General features: G+C 32.8%; 1 protein-coding gene and 2 long non-coding RNA genes across 4 annotated transcripts in view; 2 read left to right on the forward strand and 1 right to left on the reverse strand.

The window, feature by feature from the left end:
• LOC140050865 (cholesterol 24-hydroxylase-like) lies at positions 1 to 19,174 on the forward strand. Of its 2 annotated transcripts, none has more exons than XM_072095832.1 (13): positions 1 to 454; positions 8,060 to 8,119; positions 9,408 to 9,489; positions 9,857 to 10,011; positions 10,338 to 10,476; positions 10,661 to 10,774; positions 14,071 to 14,308; positions 14,553 to 14,640; positions 14,740 to 14,824; positions 15,106 to 15,216; positions 15,735 to 15,835; positions 16,515 to 16,581; positions 16,780 to 19,174. In XM_072095832.1, the coding sequence occupies exons 1-13, from the start codon at positions 312 to 314 to the stop codon at positions 16,915 to 16,917; spliced, it is 1,521 nt and encodes a 506-aa protein (XP_071951933.1). In that variant the 5' UTR covers positions 1 to 311; the 3' UTR covers positions 16,918 to 19,174. The 2 variants fall into 2 exon arrangements, with proteins under 2 accessions (XP_071951933.1, XP_071951934.1); XM_072095833.1 differs by having other exon boundaries at positions 14,568 to 14,640.
• LOC140050869 (uncharacterized) lies at positions 2,334 to 4,951 on the forward strand. The gene is made up of 3 exons (XR_011845461.1): positions 2,334 to 2,545; positions 3,443 to 3,471; positions 3,905 to 4,951. It is a non-coding gene; the product is annotated as an uncharacterized lncRNA (long non-coding RNA).
• Positions 15,893 to 21,702, reverse strand: part of LOC140050870 (uncharacterized) — an 11,853-nt gene continuing 6,043 nt past the window's right edge. Inside the window, exons 2-3 of the long non-coding RNA XR_011845462.1 lie at positions 16,770 to 16,929; positions 15,893 to 15,947 (exon numbers count right to left, since the gene is read on the reverse strand). This is a non-coding gene — a long non-coding RNA (uncharacterized lncRNA). The remainder of the gene's footprint in view (positions 15,948 to 16,769; positions 16,930 to 21,702) is intronic.

Genomic DNA, 21,702 nt, shown 5'->3' on the forward strand with positions numbered 1-21,702 from the left:
TTAAACATATCGTAATAGGTGTGATCGATTTCATTTATCCCTAGATTCAATCAATCTAGATTGGTTTTCACAAATTATTTTTATAGCCTGGATATTTAAGCCGCACGAGGTCTACCGGGAACTTTCTTTAGGTAGGCCTAACAATAACATTACATGGATTAGTTTACAGCTTTCTTACATCATGTCTAATGTGCCAATCAAATAAAACTATTCTTCGAGCAGAGCCTCGTGATAGTCGGCGAATACAACAGCATCCAGTAGGAAGTTAAGAATCAAAGGACCGGATAATCTGTCGAGCAGAGCAGGAAGCCATGGGATCATTCATAATTAGATTGATCGTACCTCTTGCTATTTATATTCCTGTATTATTTCTAGCCTTTATTCTGATCTATTCCCTTTTCATCGTATACAGTCGTCGACGATATGCACATTTCCCACAACCGAAAACATTCCGGTAAGTACGTGTTCTTGCTATAGACCTATAGGCCTACATTTTATTACGTACACTCAGGCCTCTTGCTCACTGGCATAGTGAACTACTACTACCCGCAGCAACTTGTTTTATATATTTTACATTGTACTACTGGCCATTGGCTCATACAGTAGTGGTCCTAGTGGATCTTACCAAAGAAAAGGCTATATATATATATATATATAATATATATCACAAGAATGGGCAGTGTGGCCAGCGATGCAGTTAAAATTATGCTGGATTTAATGCTAGGCACAATAGTCAACATTTCACAAAAACAAAGTATCAGAGGGCGGTATATGTACATGTTTTATGTACCACAAAAGTGAGAAGCAAAAATATATTATCATACTTCTATATAATGTATACTATCAAGATTTGTTTGAAATAATATGCTAGATCATGGTAAATATGCTGCAGAATTGTGTTTTTCTAATTATGCCAGATTTATATGCTAGATTTTCTAAAATTATGTTAAGTAACAATTATGCTAGATTTTTTTTGAAAATATACTAGATCATGGTAAATATGCTGCAGAATTGTGTTTTTCTAGTATAGGCTAATTATGCCAGATATTATGCTAGAATTTCTAAAATTATGCCTAGCATAAATTCTAGATGCAAGATGGGTCAAAATTATGCTAGATAGAATGCCAGATTCGGCCACTATGAGAATGAGTAATCCGCGATTTTTGCATTAGAACTTATGGGCATAATTATGTATACAGACTAAATAAGACTTGATGTAATAGATATTAATAATTATACATTAAATAGAATTATGATAATATATTTTGCAATTGTAGAACATTTTATAAAACATAAATAGTAACAAACTAGTTTAAATTCACTTCTACAAAAAATTATTTACCAACATGCTAAATTAGTTCTCAAAGAAAGGCCAAACACTGCAACTACAAACATTAAATCAACCAAGTTACTCAGCATGGACTATTCTTTGCCATTGCCGCGTACTAATCGGTAAATTAATTAATGTTTTAAGATATAAATTAGTATAATATACATGGCATTAATAGGACACAGTGTTACATTTAATTAATATTTATTTGTTTTACCAAAAACAAGTTAAATATAGAAATATTATTAAACTACCCTTCGTGAAAACGCGTAAACAACAACACGCCCGGTAGCGCCCGGTTGATGAAGCGAACTGTTTATTAGGCAGATTTTTTACTAAAAATAAATTGCATAAAACGGACAATTAAATATCCAAACAACATTTACAGTAATGTTGGCATGTAGTTTTTTTTTTTTTTTTTTTTTTTTTTTATTTATTGAACACTTTCATATTTAAATTTAAAAAATAGCTTAAAATAATAACACTTTCTTATTAATAGTAATACACAATATAAATAATAACACTTTTTAAATAATAATAATATATAATATACATTTCTCTTAAGAACAAACTATAAATAATTTCATGATGTAATAAATATAAGTCTACTTTTTCTTTTTTCTTAAAAACAAAGTCTATAAATAATTTGTTGTCAATTTTTTTTTTTATAACATATTTCAACTAAATAATTTAATTAAACATAAAACTTTCTTATTCAAATATATAGTTATAACTTACTAAATAAACAGATCATAAAAGTGTATAAATAATTCAGGATTAAAAAACATATTATAAAAAACAGTACTAAGTCCTTTTTTTTTTTAATGCAAAGTTACCAGTCAATAAGTTCATGTTTTTCCAAGAAAGGACTCCATTTGTTTAAGTAAGTATGATGCTCCCCTTTGGTTTTCAAAATAAATTCTTCTTGTTTAACGTGTAACTTAATCTCATTCACGAATCGAACAATATTGGGCTTAATTTTTCTCATTTTACAGCTATATATGTAGTGTCGACAAATTAGTAAAATAGTATTTAGGGCTTTAAATGGTTTTTTTCTAACTCCAAAAAGGCATAATTCGGGGTTGATAATTACATTTATATTAAAATATGATTTCAACCATTGTTTAATCTTTCTCCAAAATATTTTAATTTCACAGCATTGTGCAAAAATATGTATTAAGGTTTCTGTTTCTGCTTTACATAAAGCACATAAAGGTGAGTCAATTTTCCCAATTTTATACAAAAAGGAGTTATTACCTAAAATTCTATGCACAATTTTATATTGAAACCAGAGTAGTGGTGTGGACATAGTAAGTGAGAAAAACATGGTATTAATAATTTCCCACTCTTTATCAACATATAAAGTATCCAATGCCTTCTCCCACTTAATTTTAGCTTTCGATTGTTTTTTTCTAGAGTTGATTAGAGTATTATAAATTAGCTTTGATCCTTTTTTATTTTTTATTACTACGCTAAGGTTAAAAGGTAGTAGTGGGCTATTTATTTTTCCTTTTGGAGAAATTTGATATAAAGACGTATGTTGTCTGACCGCATGTATTAGGCCTTCATATTGAAGAAAGTTGATGTTAAGATTATGACGTTTACTAAGTTGTTTTAATGGAGTTATTCCATGTCTATCAACTAAATCATTTATAAAATTCACCCCATGATTACTCCAGTTTTTATAATAGATACTTTCTCCGCCGACTTTAATATTATCATTCATCCAGAGTGTTTGTCTACATATCGATTCGGTGCTCATAGGAGTGTTGTGTTTCACAAATACGCACCACGCCTTTATTACATCCAGCCAAAATGCATTGTAAGGCTTAACCTTCGCTAATTTGATTAATTTCGATGATCCGCCTTCTATGAGCCAAGTTTTATGAATATTCAACACGAGTGGAACTAAAAGAGCCCATCCCGTCTCATTGGACGTTACTAACCGTCTAACCCACGTGATTTTTACCGATTGAATATATGCGTTTATATCGACCATTCGTAAGCCTCCAAATTTATTTTCTTGTATAAGTTGATCTCTGGATATTCTATCCACCCCTTTCCATATGAAACGATATAGTTCTGACTTAAGTGATTTTATTACATTTTCAGGGGGATCGGGTAATGTCGAAAGGATATAGGTAAGTTTGGACAGTAATAAAGACTTCACTACCGTGATTCTTCCCAAAACAGTTAAGTTTCTTTTTGACCAATGTCTCATTGTATTTTTAATTGATTTATATACGTCTTCATAGTTCAAATCTACCATTTTATTTAAATTTGTACTGAACCGAATACCCAATGATTCAAAGGGTTCTCCATGTTTGATCCATTTTATATTATAGTTTTCGCATATTGAGTCACCTCGGTCTTTAAAAGAGCCAACCCAGACAGCATTTGTTTTGTTCACATTCACTTTTAGCCCGGAAATTTTGGAAAATACGTCGAGAGTCTTAAATGCTTCGTGCATTGACTTCTCTTTACCGTCAAGAAACAATACAGTGTCGTCCGCATACTGAGATAATCGATACTCATGATTTGCAATTGATATTCCTTTAATTTGTTTATTTTCAGATATCATTGAGGATAAAATTTCTGCGCACAGAAGAAACAGGTATGGACTCAGCCCATCCCCTTGTCTACATCCTCTTTCGATTAAGAATGATTCGGAGAGAAAGCCATTGACAAGAACTGAGGATCTTGCATCTTTATATAGTACTTTCACCCATTTTTGAATGGATTGTCCGAAGTTAAAATGTTTAAGAACGCAGTTAACAAATGTGTGAGAAATGCAGTCGAACGCTTTTTCAAAGTCTATCAGTAAAAGCAGACCAGGGATTTTCTTCTTTTCACAAATTTGAATAACATCATACATAAGTCTTGTATTTTCGCCTATATATCTCCCATTAATAAATCCTTTCTGTTGTTCACTAATTAATATATCAAGGACCGATTTTATTCGTTCTGCAATGCATGACGAAACAAGTTTATAAGTGACACTTAACAGGGTAATAGGTCTCCAGTTTTTTAGATACTCTCTGGGTTTATCCCTCTTAGGGAGTAAAGTAATTATTCCTGACTTTTGGGAAGTTGACAGTTGACCTGAGTTATACGACTCGTTAATAGCTCTCAAAAGATAGTAAACTAAATCCGCAAAAAAGAACTTAAAAAACTCATAGCTAAAGCCGTCAATACCAGGTGACTTTCCATTTTGTGACCTCTTAAGAGCCACTAAAAGTTCGTTATAAGTAATTGGCCCTTCAATTTTATTTTGTTGTTCTTTTGTTAATGTTGGTAATGTATTCATAGTTTTAAGAAGTTTTACAATATTTTTTTCATCATCTGTATTGTGGTTTGAGGAATAAAGGTTTTTATAAAATTGTCTAGACTCAACAAGAATTTCATTTGTGTTTTGCAGAATACTATTGTTGCTTTCCTTTACTATTTTATTTATAGTTTTATCAACAAAATTTTTCTTTTCCATATTAAGAAAAAATTTGGTCGGCCTTTCGCCTTCTTCGATCCATTTAAGTTTAGTTTTCATCATTATTCTTTCCATCTTCACTTTTCTGATACTCATAAGTTCGCCGGACTTAATTTCTAGTGTACCATTTAACGTGGCGTCGCCCTTATTGATATCAAGTGTTCTTTTTTCTATTTCCCTTTCTAATTCTTTTTCTTTTTTATTTTCAATCTTTTTCTTATAAGCCCCGTAAGAAATTGTTTTTGCTCTAATTTCCATTAATATCATTTCTAAAAGAAGTTGATCACTGATGCTAAACAGCGCTTTATTAGCATCTTTATTATCTTTTTCGTTTTGCACTATATATTGTTTTAGGACTCTATTTATGGTTTCTTTAACTTGTTGCACGTATTGAATATCTTTTAATAAGGTATTGTCAAATTTCCAGTATCCTGGCCCGTATTTTATCTGGTTCATCGTCATTTTAATATCTACGAGTGAGTGATCGGTTCGGTAACCTGGTTTTATATTACAATCCAGCATTTTGCTGTTTAGTTCAGATGAGATTAGGAAATAATCAAGCCTGGCTTGTTTATTGAATTTATTCTGTCTCCAGGTAAACTTTTGTTCATCTCGGTTGTAAACACGCCAAACATCTGTAAGATTAAATTCACTACAAATATTTATTATCTTTTCTCTTGCCTTTGGATTATTAAGTTTTAGGTAATTTTTACAGTCTAATTTTTTGTCCAAAATACAGTTCCAGTCGCCGCAAACGATATTATGTGGGTTTTCATATTCTAAAACAACTTCCCTCATTTTGTCGTAAAAACCGGGGGTGTCGTTGTTGGGCCCATAAATTGAGATTAGCGTAAATTTTAGATCGTCAACCTTTACCTCCAAAGCTAACATATTTCCATCATTATCTTTTTTATGCTTTGTAACAGTGTAGGGAAAGTTATTATTGAAAAAGATTGCGACTCCCCTTGCATTACTACGATATGAACTAAAAAAACAATCAAGGCCCCACTCCAATCTAACAAGTGACTCAGTTTCTGCCGAGAAGTGTACATCTTGGAGGCAAATAATATTGTATTTTTTTGACTTTAGATAGTGTAACACATCTCTGCGTTTTGATTTTTCTGCTAGACCTCGACAGTTCATTGAAACTATTGATAGCGTATTATTATTATTAGACATTTTTTATTGTTATTTTTTTACTTATTTTGTTTATATATAACGGTAGATAAAATAATAAAGCAAGGGTATATATGGTGTCATAATGGTTGTTTTGTGCAACAACCATAAACCATAGCAGTCCAAAAATTGTTTTAGCTTCGATGAGTAACGGACTGATTCTATTGCATTGTATTTTACTACGTTCGTAAAATTTGCATTTTATGTTAATTAAATTTTTATTACAGACGATTATAAGTTTACTTGATTGCTCTCCTATATTTTCTTTTATTTTAAAAGTATTTTTTCTGAAGTTTTTAAGGGGCCCAACAATGTCTATACACCATGTTCCGGCCGAAATGAAAGAGTCGTAATTAGTATTAACCTCAAGTATCCAGTAATTTTTATTATTAATTATCAGTGGGCAACTACATTTTCCAAGATCATTATGTAAAGTAAAATTTGTATGTAATCGCAGTCCAAAATAGCCCTGTGCTGTGGCAATGCGTATTACTTTTGTATTCAGATTACCAATTGTTCGATCATACCTCGTGTTAAAATTAGCATATGTGTTCAGTTTTTTTTTGTTATAGAGTAAAAATAAAATAAAATAAAAAAAGAGAAACAAAGAAAACCCACCCAACAAAGGATAAAAAAACCCGGTATATCCTTCCCCCTTCCATACCCCCGAAACATAAATTCTCTTCAAATATAATAATAGCCTAATTTTCTTTTTTAAGCAACGAAAAAAGTAGCGAAAAAAGATAAGTATCAATACAATCATCACTGATATACCCCTAACAGGCATACATACAATATCAGTACATTGTTGGATAAATTAATATATCATATAGCGACACAGAGTTATGATTTTAAAGTTAAATTACAGCCTTATACAGACAGATTTACTGCACTAGTCTCGAACTTCCGTCTTCTTCTACAATTCTTAATACAGCCGGGTAATTTAAGAAAACTTTTCTGCCGGGTTTCTCCTCTAACAGTCTCTTACGTTTGGCCCACAACCGCTTCCTCTTTATTCTCAGATTTGGGGTAAAGTCATCCGTTATCCAAACTTTTTTTCCAGAAAAGGGACTGTTTTTCAAGTTTACAGCTCCCTTCATTACTTTAATTTTGTCGGTGAATTTATTGAAGGCAATATGTATTGGCCTCGGATACTTGGCTCGTTTACCACCTGTGGGCAGGAATGTCGGGGTACGGTGAGCTCGTTCTATGTCCATAGGCCTATTACTATCCACTTTCAGGTATGTTTTAAAGAATCCTAGAATATAATCTGAACAGTTATTACCTTCCGACTGCTCTGGAATGCCAAAAATAACTATGTTGTTCCTCCGTTGCCTATTTTCCAGTTCGTCTACCCGATTTTGTAGTACTTCCATATCCTGCGAGTCTGCCTTTTCATCTAAATTAGCCTGTAGTGATTCTTGGGATGCTTCCATATCCCTAACCTTCTGCCACATGTTTTTGAAGTCCTCTTCCAAAATGACAAGCCTGGCATGTAGTTAATAACATTTTTTATCATGAAAATACTACCGGTGGTCGGGCTTAGATTAGTGTGGCCGTCACAAAAAGTTGTATACATCCAGACTTACGACGGCGCCCTACCGCATGGACAGTATTACAGTACTGTTACAAGGAAAACTGTCAGCGGAATACTAATTCTTGTGTTATTATTATTGATCCTACAGTAGGAGGCCTACAGATTTTGACGAACCATTTCAAATCGATGGGGGGCGCTTTTTTTTGGCACTTGAACATTTAAAATATTGAAAATTTTCAATATCATAGTTCATCGAATTTCAAGTATACGTATAGTAATTGAATCTTCAAGATGTATAAGACGTTTGCCATTAGTTGATGTACTAATATTGTAAACACAGCCTATTCAATGAAAACTAAATGATCCAATTGTCGATTAAATTAGGCTATTCGCAAGTAGGCCTATTCTCAATGTTAAGTTACAGAGTAGGGTAAACATCAATTAATCAATTTTCTTGCAAAATTATAAATGGAAATATCAGTTATGTGTTGTGTTTTTAAAATACATTTTTAAATTATACTTTTATTTGTAGCTTTTTCAGTGGTCATGCAGAATACCAAGTTGTAAAGAGAGTTGGTTTAATTGAAAAATGGTAAGAAACTATTATTTCTATTGATAAGATATGTATTTCAATCTCCGAGAAACCACTTCTATCCAGAGTTTTTCGGAACTAGAAATAGATACAATGTGTTGCGTCTGGTCAGATGAAATGGGCTACCTGTAGGCCTACATTTATAGATGTTGTGCCGCACAATAAATAAAAGATGAAGGTGTTAGCAAAATGACAGGTACAATTACTTCGGCTAAATGCAGTGTTTGTTGAAGGCATGGTGAATGTACTGGTACATGTCATGAACTGTTTTAATGTTGCACATACTTTTGTGTTATGTTCCTGTGCTTGGAGGACTACTGATGTTGGAAATGAATGTTGGGATGGTGTTGGGACATTGGTCATGTATGTGGCATCGCTGTTTAATCTAATAGTGCATCTATCTGTCTGACGACTTATTTTTATCAACTATGAACTTGTCTTGATGAAAAACATAAATAATAAACTCGTCCTAAATATTTAAAACCTAACCCTCTAAATAATCTCTCTCAAAATGAAAATTATTTAAAAAAAATGTTAGATTGGAGAATCAATCCTGCAACCCCATGTGCCATATCATCAGTACAAGCCCACTGAGCCATCCAGCTCGTCGATCCAATCGGGTTTTACTTTGTATATGAATGAATGAATAAAACATTATATTATACGTAATACGTCATTTTAACCGATCAATCAGGTCTTTTAAATAAATCATAAAATTCACTTTTTTGACTAAGATATTATATACTGTTTCGTATGTTTTCAGCGTTTCCAACCCTCTTGAAACCATTAAAAGGCGTTCCATGCGATATAATGTCAACATGTTCGCTACAACATACATTAGGTATTTTAGTATTTTAGGTCATTACCTGTTTTTTTCACTACGAAAGTAATCCAGAGACATGTAACACCAAAACCCAATACCCTATACACCCATAGGTGTACGGTTGGGCCGGCAATCGATAATTTGTAAATACACTACTCTATAAAGTTATGACGGCTTCTGGGATCGGAAGCAGACCAGGACCAACCGTGACGAATGGCTTGAGTAGAATGGAATCGCCAGGGCCGTCGTTTGGAACACAAGTGTACGGTAACAACAATTAGAGATTTGAACAATGAGTCTCGAACTGTAGCTTGTCTTTGGTTAACTCGTTTGCGTTGCGTCTTCGTCTTTGCGCTGCGTTTTAGTGGGAACCACCGTTTAACAATTTACGTTAGATAATTGTTCATATTATATTTGTATTGTAATTAATGTGGAAAACATATGACATGTTTACTTATATTGCAGGTTACAACAATACGGCAATATTATCTGTTTGCATACCTACCACATCACAAGAATTCTCGTACTTGATCCAGCGATCGTAAAAGTTAGTTATTTTGAATCAATAAATATAAAAAATAAAATGTCTGGGTAAGGGATAGGTCTATCGGCTGGCATGTGCGGAGGCAAGTTTGCTAGTGTACACAATTTAATAAACAGCGGAAATGGAAGCTAGTCTATAAAAGCAATTTTTAGGAGAAAAATCGCTGGTGGTAAACAAAAAGTTTGATCAGGGAGTTGAATTTCCTAAAGAATAAGACAGGCTTTATGCAAGATATTCGGATGCGACAAAGCCGAATAAACCTATATTTTGTTTGATAATGTAGTCAGAGCTTTATACTGAAGAAGTCCTCATCCCGTATAAAGCAAAAATATATATCGACCCGTAAAACAAAACAATTTTTATTTCTCAGGAGATACTGACAAATAACGAACATAAAAAGTTACGATATTACTTTTTGGAACGTATATTTGGAGAGCGTTTTCTTGGCAGAAGCATACTTACAGAATGGGATAATACATTGTGGAATTTGAAGAGAAAGCGACTAAACAAAGCATTTCACAAATCGTATGTTAATAAGTGTTTTAATAATAGTTTGTATTTTGACAACAATACGGTACCTGTGGGGTGTCACGAAACCTAAGACCACGAAAGCTAAGACCCCCTAAGACCTTAGGTCTTGGGTGTTAGCTTTCGTGATCTTAGGTCTTAGGGGTCTTAGCTTTCGTGGTCTTAGGTTTTGTGACACCCGGTACCTGTGGCATTGGGTCACCTATATTACTTCTCCGTCTTCTGCACGAACTAATTCTGAAACATTCATATCTAATATTTTTAATACCGGTACTTATCATGATTTTTAATTCAGTTAGAATTACTGATTTATTTTTATTTAGCACATTGCAACAAATGGTCGATCAGTTTGATTCGTGTGCCAACAGTTTTATCAACCACCTCGAACCGATGGCAGATGGTAAGAATGTGATTCAAATGGTGGACAAGCTGGGACTAGTCACTGAAGATATAATCGCTAAGGTAAAAATGTGAATTCACACTGTCCGTGAGTTGTAGAAGTAAAGGGACGATCTCATAATTTGATAAAATCCATTATGCAAGTAAAAATGAGGACCAACCTACGTTAGATGACAGATCAAATAACAAAGTAATCGATTACTCCATGATGACAGAAATGAATGATTTAATAATATCATGTTTTTAGGTTGGTTTTGGATTACACCTTGATGTTTATAAGGAAGATGGAGTTACATTTGACAACGCTCTTACAGAAACGTTCCGATTAAAATGGATTCATGCAATGCCTCAATGGTTCAGCGTAATTATGTTTTATTGATTACAATCGTTTAAATGTTAAATAAGAAAAATAAAAATCAGGAACGAAAATACGCATCACGTGTTTGCGTATGAAAAAGCCCGAGAAGCACGTTTTAATGCATTAAATCCACTTAAAATACCCGTACCCGTCTAAATTTGTTTAGAGGATACTTATTAGACTTGCTTGTATTCATTGTCTTTTTTTAAAATTTATTTGTTTTTATTTCGATTTTTGTCAGAAAATACCCAAACGCAAGTAGTATACGTACGAAACGCCATATGTGCCAAAATATTTATCTTTTTACTAATATTTATCTTTTTATATTTATATTTTATATTTTATTCAGTCAAAACCAACAGCGATAAATACCGGGTTTGAAACAGGTTTGAAACATAAAACAATACAACATCAAAAACGGTTAACAATAAAATACAGATAAAATATATATATATATATATATATATATATAAATCCAAAGGTAAATTACTGAAAAAATGACAATGCTGTGGGTATCAGTGGCTGGATCTCAATGGAGATACAAAATAAAAGCGAAAAGCTAAATCAAAACGAGAAGTAAAACAGCCAGAAAAGTTAGCAGAGCTTTCGGGCAACACTAGCCCTTCATCAGATCAAATTGATACGCCCTCATCTTACAGTATTTTTATTTACGAGGGGGGATCTCCGAAGAGATACTTTTATATATTCTTTGCCTGATTTGTTTATATATATAAAAGTATCTCTTCGGAGATCCCGCCTCGTGAATAAAAATACTGTAAGATGAGGGCGTATCAATTTGATCTCTGGTGCGCGTGCGTACAACTGAGGACTAGCGCTGTTCCGCCGGCCCACGCCGAGAATGTTAAAGAGTCGCTATCCAATCGAGTGCGAACAATACCATGAAAGCCCCAGTGGTCTAATGGTTAGGACATCTGCATATCAAGCAGGCGGTCCGAGTTCGAGTCTCGGTTGGGACGACTTTTTCTCATTCTCACAGATTTCCTCATCTTTATCGTTTCAAATTAATTAATTAAATTCCAGTGTATCACCGGGCGGTTTAGAATTAATGTTCTTTGCCTGATTTGTTTATACAGTATATATATATATATATATATATATATATAACATAGATCGGCATGCCATAGACAATTTCAATTTAAAATTTATATTAATCAAACAGGTTATGCAGGCTGTTCAAGAAGTGAACACATAATCGTCCTCTTAAAATAACCAAGTTTATCAATAAAAATATCAATATGATTGCTATTTAGGTTATTAAATGTATATGGTAGTCTATGAAAAATTCCCCTCTTAGTACAGTCGACACGGCTAAAAGGAATATGCAATAAATGTCTATTTCGTGTACGACCAGGGACATTTAAACTAAATTGTGACATTAATAAACAGTCATATTTAGAATTTAAAATATTATATAAAAAAACCATATCAGATATCGTTCGACGATTGCTGACAGAATCAATGGAAAAGGCAAAATTAACACAGTTATAAGACAGGAATCGTACAAACTTCCGTTGAACAGTGTCGATTCGACGGGCCTGACATGGAGAAATTGAATTGAAAATTACGGAACAATATTCAAGGTGAGGACGTATAATAGATTTGTATAAAGATAAAAGTGCCCTGCCGTCGTTCATAAACCTACAATTTCTCCATATCAAGCCCATCATTCTATTAGCTTTTGACAACACATGATTAATATGTGAACAAAAATTTAATTTACTATCAATAAAAATACCTAAATCTTTCTGTACATAAACCATCTCAAGATCATGTCCATTCAAATTATAATTGAAGAGCACAGGCCTTTTTTTAAGTGTTATAGATAAATATTTGCATTTATTAGCATTAAGTTTTAGCCCCCACTTCTCCGTCCATTCCACGAGACCATCCAGATCCTCCTGAAGTGAAAAAGCATCCTGTGGAGTGGTACCGGTAATCACTTTAAACAATTTCAGATCGTCAGCAAATAAAAGAGATTCGGAATGATTAAATTTTAAAGGAAGATCGTTGATAAATAAATTAAACAAAAGCGGGCCCAGGATCGAGCCCTGCGGAACGCCCGATAACACAGGGAGCCAATCATATGTCTCTCCTCCAATGACAACACGCTGTTGTCTATTAGTTAAATAGCTTTTAAACCAACTTAAAAGTGAACCGGATAAACCAAATTTTGAAATTTTAAAAATAAGCAAATTATGAGAAACGGAATCAAAAGCCTTAGAGAAATCAGTGTAAATCACATCGCACTGCTTCTTGCTGTTAATTGCATCGTATGATGTAGCAAGAAGCAGTGCGAGGTTGGTTTGACATGATCTCCCAGAGACAAATCCATGCTGCCTAGGACTTAAAGCATTAGCAACATGTGATGACAAACCATCATGCACAATGCGCTCAAAAATCTTAGACATAGTAGGCAATAACGAAATAGGACGATATTTACAGATTTTACTAATACAGTATTAAAACAAAACTCCGTCTGGAACCCAGACTAAATTTCCAGTAAGCCTAATAGGCCTAATACCGTATATCTCTCCGATCCCTCCCATGTCTCGTGGTGCGGGGCCCTTCTGAATCGCTTGGCTCTGGTGATACATCATGTTAGCTCCATTTTAAACGCCTATTTTAAAACAGCCATTTTAACCCAATACAAATGTTATTTCATTAAACAATATAATAGACAAAATTCCACGTTTAAGTGTAATTTGAAGTGTATATTTAAGGATGGTTGGCAGCCGTCTGTCTCGAGAGACAATATATTTAAGGATATACAGTATATATACATTATTTCTAGTCGTTCTCCGTAAACGGGAAAATGGCAACTTTATCGTTCTTAAGAAGTTAAGACGACGAATTTTACGCTAAGCTCGGCCCACTTTGGTAAAGCTCATGCATAAATTATTCATGAGCACCGTCCTATGACCTTCCGCCGCGTTTCGTAAAGCCCCTAATAAATATAAATCAACAGACCATGTTGATTGATTTTTAAGAAAATTTATATATTGGTGAGTGAGTTTATGTACCTTCAATATTAGTCAGGTGGCTTAACAATGGGCCGAAATATTAAATAGTACGCCCTCTGTCACTCCGTACATATTTTGTTTTATATTTCTCTCTGCATTGAGTTCAACTTGAGTATAACTATTACTGTAACCAGGAAGGTACAAAAATAATATTTTTATACCTCCCTGCTGTAACATAATTACTTTTTATTACCTTTACTCTTTATAATAATTTAACATGTCATGAAAATCACTTAATGTAAACTTTGTTTCACATAGTATCCACCATTTGGCAAAGGGTTAAAACAGCGAAATAGATCTAGGTTGGCTTGTAGGATACTACGTAAGTTTGGACGGGATTGTATTATGAAGAGGTTAGAAAATTCTAAGAACAATGATGAAACTCCAAACGATTTATTGCACTACATATTACAGGAGTACACAATGGATGAGTCGTTGTTTTCACCTGACTGGTTTGAAAACATTGTCGATGAATTCGTAACGTTTTTTGTTGCAGGTAATGTTTTCATTTTCTTGATCTCTTGTTTTTAATTTGATTAGGCCTAGGCCTAGAAATTATTCTTGTGTCCATTCAAACTGTAAAAATTAGAGGATTTTATTTGATCATAATTAAGTATGTAATTATATTTGTCACGTGACGCAGAGTCTGTTGTACTGAGGCAAATATACAGTAATTAAATCGTTGCAATAGAAAATCCTTTTTTTAAGAAATAAACGGAAAAACATCGAACTTCTTTTAGTTTTTCTTTGTACAGGTAATGAAACCACGTCAAGTTTGTTATCGTTTACGTTAATATTACTTGGAAGGCACCCGGATGTTCAGAGAAAGTATGAATGATTAATTGCTATAGCTCTTTCTTATTTCATAAATAATTCATAAATGATAAATCTTAAGTTCTTCAAATTGTGTTCCCATTTATTCTGCAGAGTTCAACTTGAAATCGACGAAGTCATAGATGGGAAAAAGGATATCGAATATCACGATTTGTTAAAACTTAAATATTTATCAATGGTAATGTATTGGATTATAATTAGCTCAAAGTTTATGTGTAGCTAGAAAGCCGGCCCTGGCCTCTATCCGTTTCGATTATTCCTCTTCCTTCATCCTCTATTTACCTTTATTTGTAAACAGCTCTTTACCGATAATGTTATTCAGTGACCGAGACATCCTGGGCTTTTAGGGTTTTTTTTTTACTCTGCATTCGAACCAATTCATTTGGAAGGATCCGGGATTGGTTAGTGTGCCTTTAATTAATCATATTTTTTAATTAGTTTGTATATTTTGTGCTACAGGTATTCAAAGAAGTTTTAAGAATTCATCCACCTGTTCACAGTTCCATTAGAAAATTATCTTCAGAATTAACGTTAAATGGTTTTAAGTTTGCCAAAGGAACATTGGTGCAGGTAAAGTGGTTTAGAATATTATTTTTACTACTATTTGCTATACTTTATTGATAATCATATACAGTTACATTTTAATTGTATATTCTTATATGTTTATCGTGAAATCAGGACGTTTTATAGGCCTACTGTAATGGCATTTGATATATATAAATAGTGCTTTTCATATTACCAAATGTATATATTTTTGTATAAAAGAATTACTGACTCATTGAGTCATAGCATAGGTCGCTTTTGTTTTTTCTGACCTGCTTTTATTGTTGTTTTTTGGGGTCAAATCAGGGTACCTTTAAAACCTTTTTTCGCGTTTTTTTTCTTTGTGATAATATATGTTTTTTCCTAAAGGGCCTTACGACTACAGACAATTATTTGTCTCTGTAAAATCCCTGTAATGTTGATATTTATATTGCTGAATAAATGTGAATTGAATCTTAAAAAGATGAAATACACTTCTACTTAGTTTCATTGCTGTGTTGTATTGCCTTGTAGTATTATTATATATTTGATACATATTTTCACAGTTCCCCCATTCGTTAATTTCAAGACTTGAAAAGTACTATAAGAATCCGTTGGAATTCCATCCTGAAAGATGGACAGATAGCAAGTTGACGGAAAGTAACAAGTAATTCCTCTTTTTTTTTTTTAAATATAAAATACCACATCATTTGAAAAGATTTTTTAATTTGGATTTGAATCCGGTTTAAGTTGCTTTCACATTTGGATGGTCTGGTGCCCTGAGGAAATATAATTAATATTAATGATAATAATAATAATAATAATGATAGTGATAGTAATAATGATTCTGATTATTATTCATGGTATCTTTTATTTCCAAAAACATTAAATACAAAATATCGCAAGCATTGAGCGTGCTTTCACATCACACTCGGATTTGGTCCGGCACCCTGAGGAAATATAATTAATACTAATAATAATATAATTATATATTAAACACAGTGGCAGCAGCCAAAAGAAAGTATCGCAAGCAATTGAGTGTGCTTTCACATCGAGCACGAATTCACGTACGCTCACTGTTTATTTGTCAATATTATATTTCAGAAAATAAATGGCTTCGAATTCAGAATTCGAATCATGTACGGATTCAAATCGTACGAATTTGGTGTGTATGCTTTACGGTACTACTGAACCCATCTTCTACGATATTTTTCTCAGGACAACACCGAACCGAATGCGAACGCGATGTGAACGCTTGTTATGCCTTTTTCCCATTCTCACAGTACAGATTCGTTCATCTTCACCGTGGTTTGATGAATAATTAATTTGTCCTTTTTTTTCAATAGTTTTAATTATCAGTATTTTCCATTTTCTGCTGGTCCTCGGATATGCATTGGTAAAGATTTCGCTCTTGTAAGTATTCGTAATAACCATTTAGGCCTATACAGTACTATCGGTACCTTACCTTCTTTTATTCTGTGTAGCTTCCAAATTAATTTATAAATACTGCTTCTCCTTCGGGAGTTATTTTTAAAAAATGAATAAATATAACTATTGCTTAGATTGAACTAAATTGTAATGTTTATTTTGAATTACCTTACCATTTTTCAGATTGAAGCTCGCATTATCACGGCCAGACTAATAGGAAGGTTCAATATTCGTCTGGAGAAATATGACGTCGACGGCGTTACAGTGGGTGGGACAACGCGGCCAAAAGATTGTCTAGTGACCCTCACTGCTCGTCAATAAACGAACTAGTAGCTGTAGTGAAAAATGCATTAGGGTTTTCAGAAAACCAACGTTTAACATTAATCATTAAAATAGAAGCTACTCAGTGAGCAGCGTTTCATATATAAGCTGAACACTTATTTAAATTGTTAATACATAACAAATTAAAGTTAAGAGCGACTATAGGTTTGATTTATCTACAAAGTACTGTAGGCCTACACGTAATATACACATTTATATAACACCTAAATAAATTCCTATAATTTTATTGGACGATTGTGGGCCACATGGCGTACAATAGTAATATTAATCGATCGTTACTTTAATAGTACTTTTTCGTGTTGCTGTCAAAAATTATATAAAAAAGGGTATTACATTTCTGAAGATAACTCATTCTGAATTCATGTGGTGTAAACTAGATAAAACATATTTCGGTTTAAAAGACGACTTATATATTTGTAACGTTTATGTAAGTCCCAGTGGAACTACATACAGTCAGCGAAGAGAAGATATCTTCACTCTCTTGGAAGCTGACCTATGTCGTTTCACTAAAATAGGGTATTGTCTTCTTGCCGGAGATTTTAATGGCAGAACCGGTTTAGAGGCAGATTACGTGATCGATAATTCAAATAATTATATAAGTCTCCCTCTTGACTATATAAATGATGAATCATTGATAAGAAGAAATCTAGATATCAAGCAACCTGATATAGGCCTACATGGAAAATGTATTATTGAACTATGTAAGAATAGTGGTTTAAGAATAATTAACGGTAGAAAACTAGGTGATCTCTCTGGGTCATACACATGCTTTAAACCAGGGTGCAGGCCTAGTTCCATTGATTACATGCTATGTGATATTAATATGCTTAAACTTGTATCTTTCTTTAAAATTCACTCACCATTACCCTTTTCAATACATTGTATAATATCATGTGTTATTAACATTGAAAATTGTATTGATGTGAATTATGGTGATGAAGAAAGCATCCTTGATGTACTGCCTAGACAATTCAAATGGTGTGATAATTCCGAAACCCGTTGTTGTTATTGTTGTTGTTGTTGAAGTCCAATCCGAAATCGAAACGTTACAAAATAAGTTAACAAGCGGGAACTTTACTATCGATGAATGTGTAAACTCTACTCAGAATGTGTTTACCACGATAGCAAATATAGCCGGACTGCGGCCTAAAAATACGAACAGAAAATCTAATAAAAATAGAAAAAATAAAAAGATAAATAAAAATAAAAAATGGTTTGATAAAGATTGTGATACACTTTATCGTAACATCAGGTCCGTTGCAAAAAAAATTAAAGACACATAATTATGACATGAAAGAAATACATAGATACAATAAATTAAAAAAAGAGTATAAAAAACTTCTGAACATTAAGAAAAACAATTTTAGAAATGTACTGTTTGATAAGTTAAATAATCTTGAAAAGAATAACCCAAAAGCTCTATGGGAGGTATTTAACGAATTAAATGAAAAGAACTCAAATAATCTACATAATCCCGTTAATCCAAAGATTTGGTTAGATCATTTTACGAAATTAATGAATAAACATATCCCTCATTAAAATAAATACTTTGAAAACTTTATTAACAATTTTAACCTTGATAGCAATGTCCAGGTTGTTAACGAACTTAATAAAGATATCACTTCTCTAGAAATTGCTATAGCGTCAAACAAATTAAAGAAAGGCAAGTCAGCTGGAATTGACGGTATAAGAAACGAAATGATAAAATTAAGCATAAATCCATTTATAAAGTGTATAACCTCTTTTAACAATATTTTAAAATCGGGTATTTTCCCATCAATTTGGCGGATGAGTACACTCACTGTTATACATAAAAAAGGTGATAAATCGATACCTAAAAACTATAGAGGAATTGCAGTAGGAAGTAAGTTATGTAAACTTTTCTGCATTGTTCTTCACAATAGACTTACTACCGGTACCTTAACTGACGAAAATCAATTAATCACAAAAAAACAAATTGGCTTTAAAAAGGGTTCACGAACAAGTGACCACATTTTATTCCACAGCTATTGATAAGTACATCAACCGCGCTAGTAAAAAGTCCTATCTTTTCGTTTGTTTCATCGACTTTTCTGCCGCATTTGATACTGTATGGCGAAAAGCGTTACTTTTTAAACTCTTTAAAATTGGTGTCCGTGGTAATTTTTTGAATATTGTACAGAATATGTATTCGGATGTATCATTTTGTTTAAAATTGAACGGAATGATTACAAAACCATTTGAATCTACTGTAGGTGTTAAGCAGGGATGCATTCTTAGCCCACTTTTGTTTAACATTTGCATTAGTGATTTAACCGCCATTTTTGATGAGAGACATGTGATCCAGTATGTATCAATGATAAATCATTGAATTGCCTACTATACGCTGACGATCTGGTTATTATGTCAGAGAGTCAAACTGGTTTACAAAATGCTTTAAACAAATTATGCAATTATTGTGTTAAATGGAAACTGACCGGTAATGTTGATAAAACAAAAACCATAATATTTAATAAGAGTGGAAAAGTTCTAAATTATAAATTTTATTTCAGGACCGTTAACGTAGAAATCACAAATGAATACAGTTATCTTGGTATAACGTTCATCCCATCTGGTTTTTTAACATAGCAATGAATAAATTAAAAGACAAAGCCCTTAAAAGTTTTTTCAGAATTAGAAATACTTTGTCGTTCGCATCCGTCAATAGGGCATTTCAACTGTCAAGAAGTTTAATTAATCCTATTGTGAGTTACGGAAGTGAAGTATGGGCTTCTTATTTATTAAGAAATTTAAAATGAAAATAATTTTATCGATCAATGTGATAAATATTCTGGAGAATCGATTAATATTAAAATATGCAAAAATATGCTTGGAGTAAACAAAAAAGCATCCAACCATGCTATTAGAGGAGAATTTCACCTTTTAGGGAGTCACCAAACATGTTATTACACTAGGTTAAACTACCTAACTACTAAAAAAAAGACTTCCTGGTTTTTATGACAGAATTTTGCCAAATTTTGTATTTGACCATATTAAGGAAAATTCATGTTTTTTCGTCTTGATTTCTGTTACAGATATTTTATTTATGTACAATTAACCAGATATTATATTTAAAATTCATGCCTGTACCTGAGCCTTAAGTAGTGTCGGGGTTATATCAAAGTGATTGTATGTAACGCACTGAATTACTCATACTCCCTTCAAAGATTATCTCAAACAAGAGGTATAATAAACTTAATATTCACAAAAGGGCAAAGAGAGAGTCTTGATACTTGGATACCCATAACTGTATTAAACGTAGATTATAAGATAATGACACATGTTCTATGTAATAGATTACACCAAATAGTAGGATCTATAATTGATCATGACCAAAAAGGATATAGGCTATACATGGCAGGTTTGGAGGTGAAAACGTAAAATTAGTAATAGAGTTAATGGCAGTAAATGTAAGAGTAACCCTCAATGCACAGCAGGTATTGCACCACCGAGCATAGAAAAAAATGACAATAAAATAGTTGTAACTATTAAAAGTTAAAAGATTGCTCAACTAGCCGATGACACGGTAATTATTACACAAGATGGAAATAATCTGAAACACTTTTTAAAATAAAGTTGATATGTTCTGTGTAAGGTGTCTTTAGACAAATATAAACAAAATATGTGTGTCAAATAAAACAGTTGTACCGTGTAACATAATATGGACAATTGAACCAGTAGGCTAATATCTTTGGGAATTTATGTAGGCTACAATAAAGATAAATGTAATGAACTGGGACAATAAAAGTGTTAATCTAGAAAATGTATCCTCACATTCTTTGGTAAATTACAATCATTAAGACACTTCATTTCAAAAAATTGTATATAATGCAAATATAATAAATGTTCCACCCTACGTCTATCCCAAAGTATAAATAATAATATATACGGTAGTTTTCTTTGGGGAAGAAAAAATAAATATTTAAAAGAACAACACTCATCAAGCAAGTGTGTGAAGGTGGTCTTAATATTATTCATTTTAAGGCAATATCATCATATTTAAAGTTAAGTTGGATTAAAAGGCTTCTAAGTCCAGACCCCGGTAAATGGAAGTGCATATCCATTCTATTAAATGTATCCCATTGAATATACTGACCATATATTGACCAATCAATTGCGTTGATTCTGCCGGAATCCTAACCACTTTGTAGTAAATAATTCAAAGTTATTCAAACGATGAGATCGATGGTCATAAATGTAATAACGATATTTGATCAGTGAAGTTACGGTATTTTTAGTCGCGTGCAAAAACGCGACTCTACAGCTCACTATGTCGGTCGGTTGGTCGGTAAACACTAACTCAAGTTTGAGCACGCGACTGCAGCCATGTATGCCTATATGGCCTTGTTGATATTGTTTCTAGTGCGCATTATTTTAAATGTATTATAATACTGTAAAATAAATAATAAAATTAATATTATGATGTTAACATGTTACGCTGACCTTCAAGGATTTTCCACTACACAGTTGCATTTATAGGGCTTCAATATTCATTTTGAGACAATAAACTACTATTTATCAGAATCAGAGAATTTCAATTCATCCACAGGGTTGGGCATAGGCAGATCCAGATGGCCCAGCCCACGCACCCCATCCCCCACATTTAATTTCGACAATGCAAAAGTAGGTCAACTTCACCATTTCAATTCACAATTTCTAGGACTCTGGCCATTTATTGATCCCCATCTATTTCTATGATTTTGGATTCGCCACTATGTGTTTGTCTTTTCATTGTCAAGTTCTGCG

The sequence above is a fragment of the Antedon mediterranea genome, chromosome 6 (assembly GCF_964355755.1).
Source record: "Antedon mediterranea chromosome 6, ecAntMedi1.1, whole genome shotgun sequence".
Classification (NCBI taxonomy): Eukaryota; Metazoa; Echinodermata; class Crinoidea; order Comatulida; family Antedonidae; genus Antedon; species Antedon mediterranea.

Bases quoted from the DNA above. Each gene is read 5' to 3' on its own strand.
- LOC140050865 (XM_072095832.1), top strand. From the start codon at position 312: ATGGGATCATTCATAATTAGATTGATCGTACCTCTTGCTATTTATATT. The intron at 8,120-9,407 runs GTAAGAAACTAT...CTTATATTGCAG, and splicing joins GTTGGTTTAATTGAAAAATG to GTTACAACAATACGGCAATA. The intron at 14,309-14,552 runs GTAATGTTTTCA...AACTTCTTTTAG, and splicing joins CGTAACGTTTTTTGTTGCAG to TTTTTCTTTGTACAGGTAAT.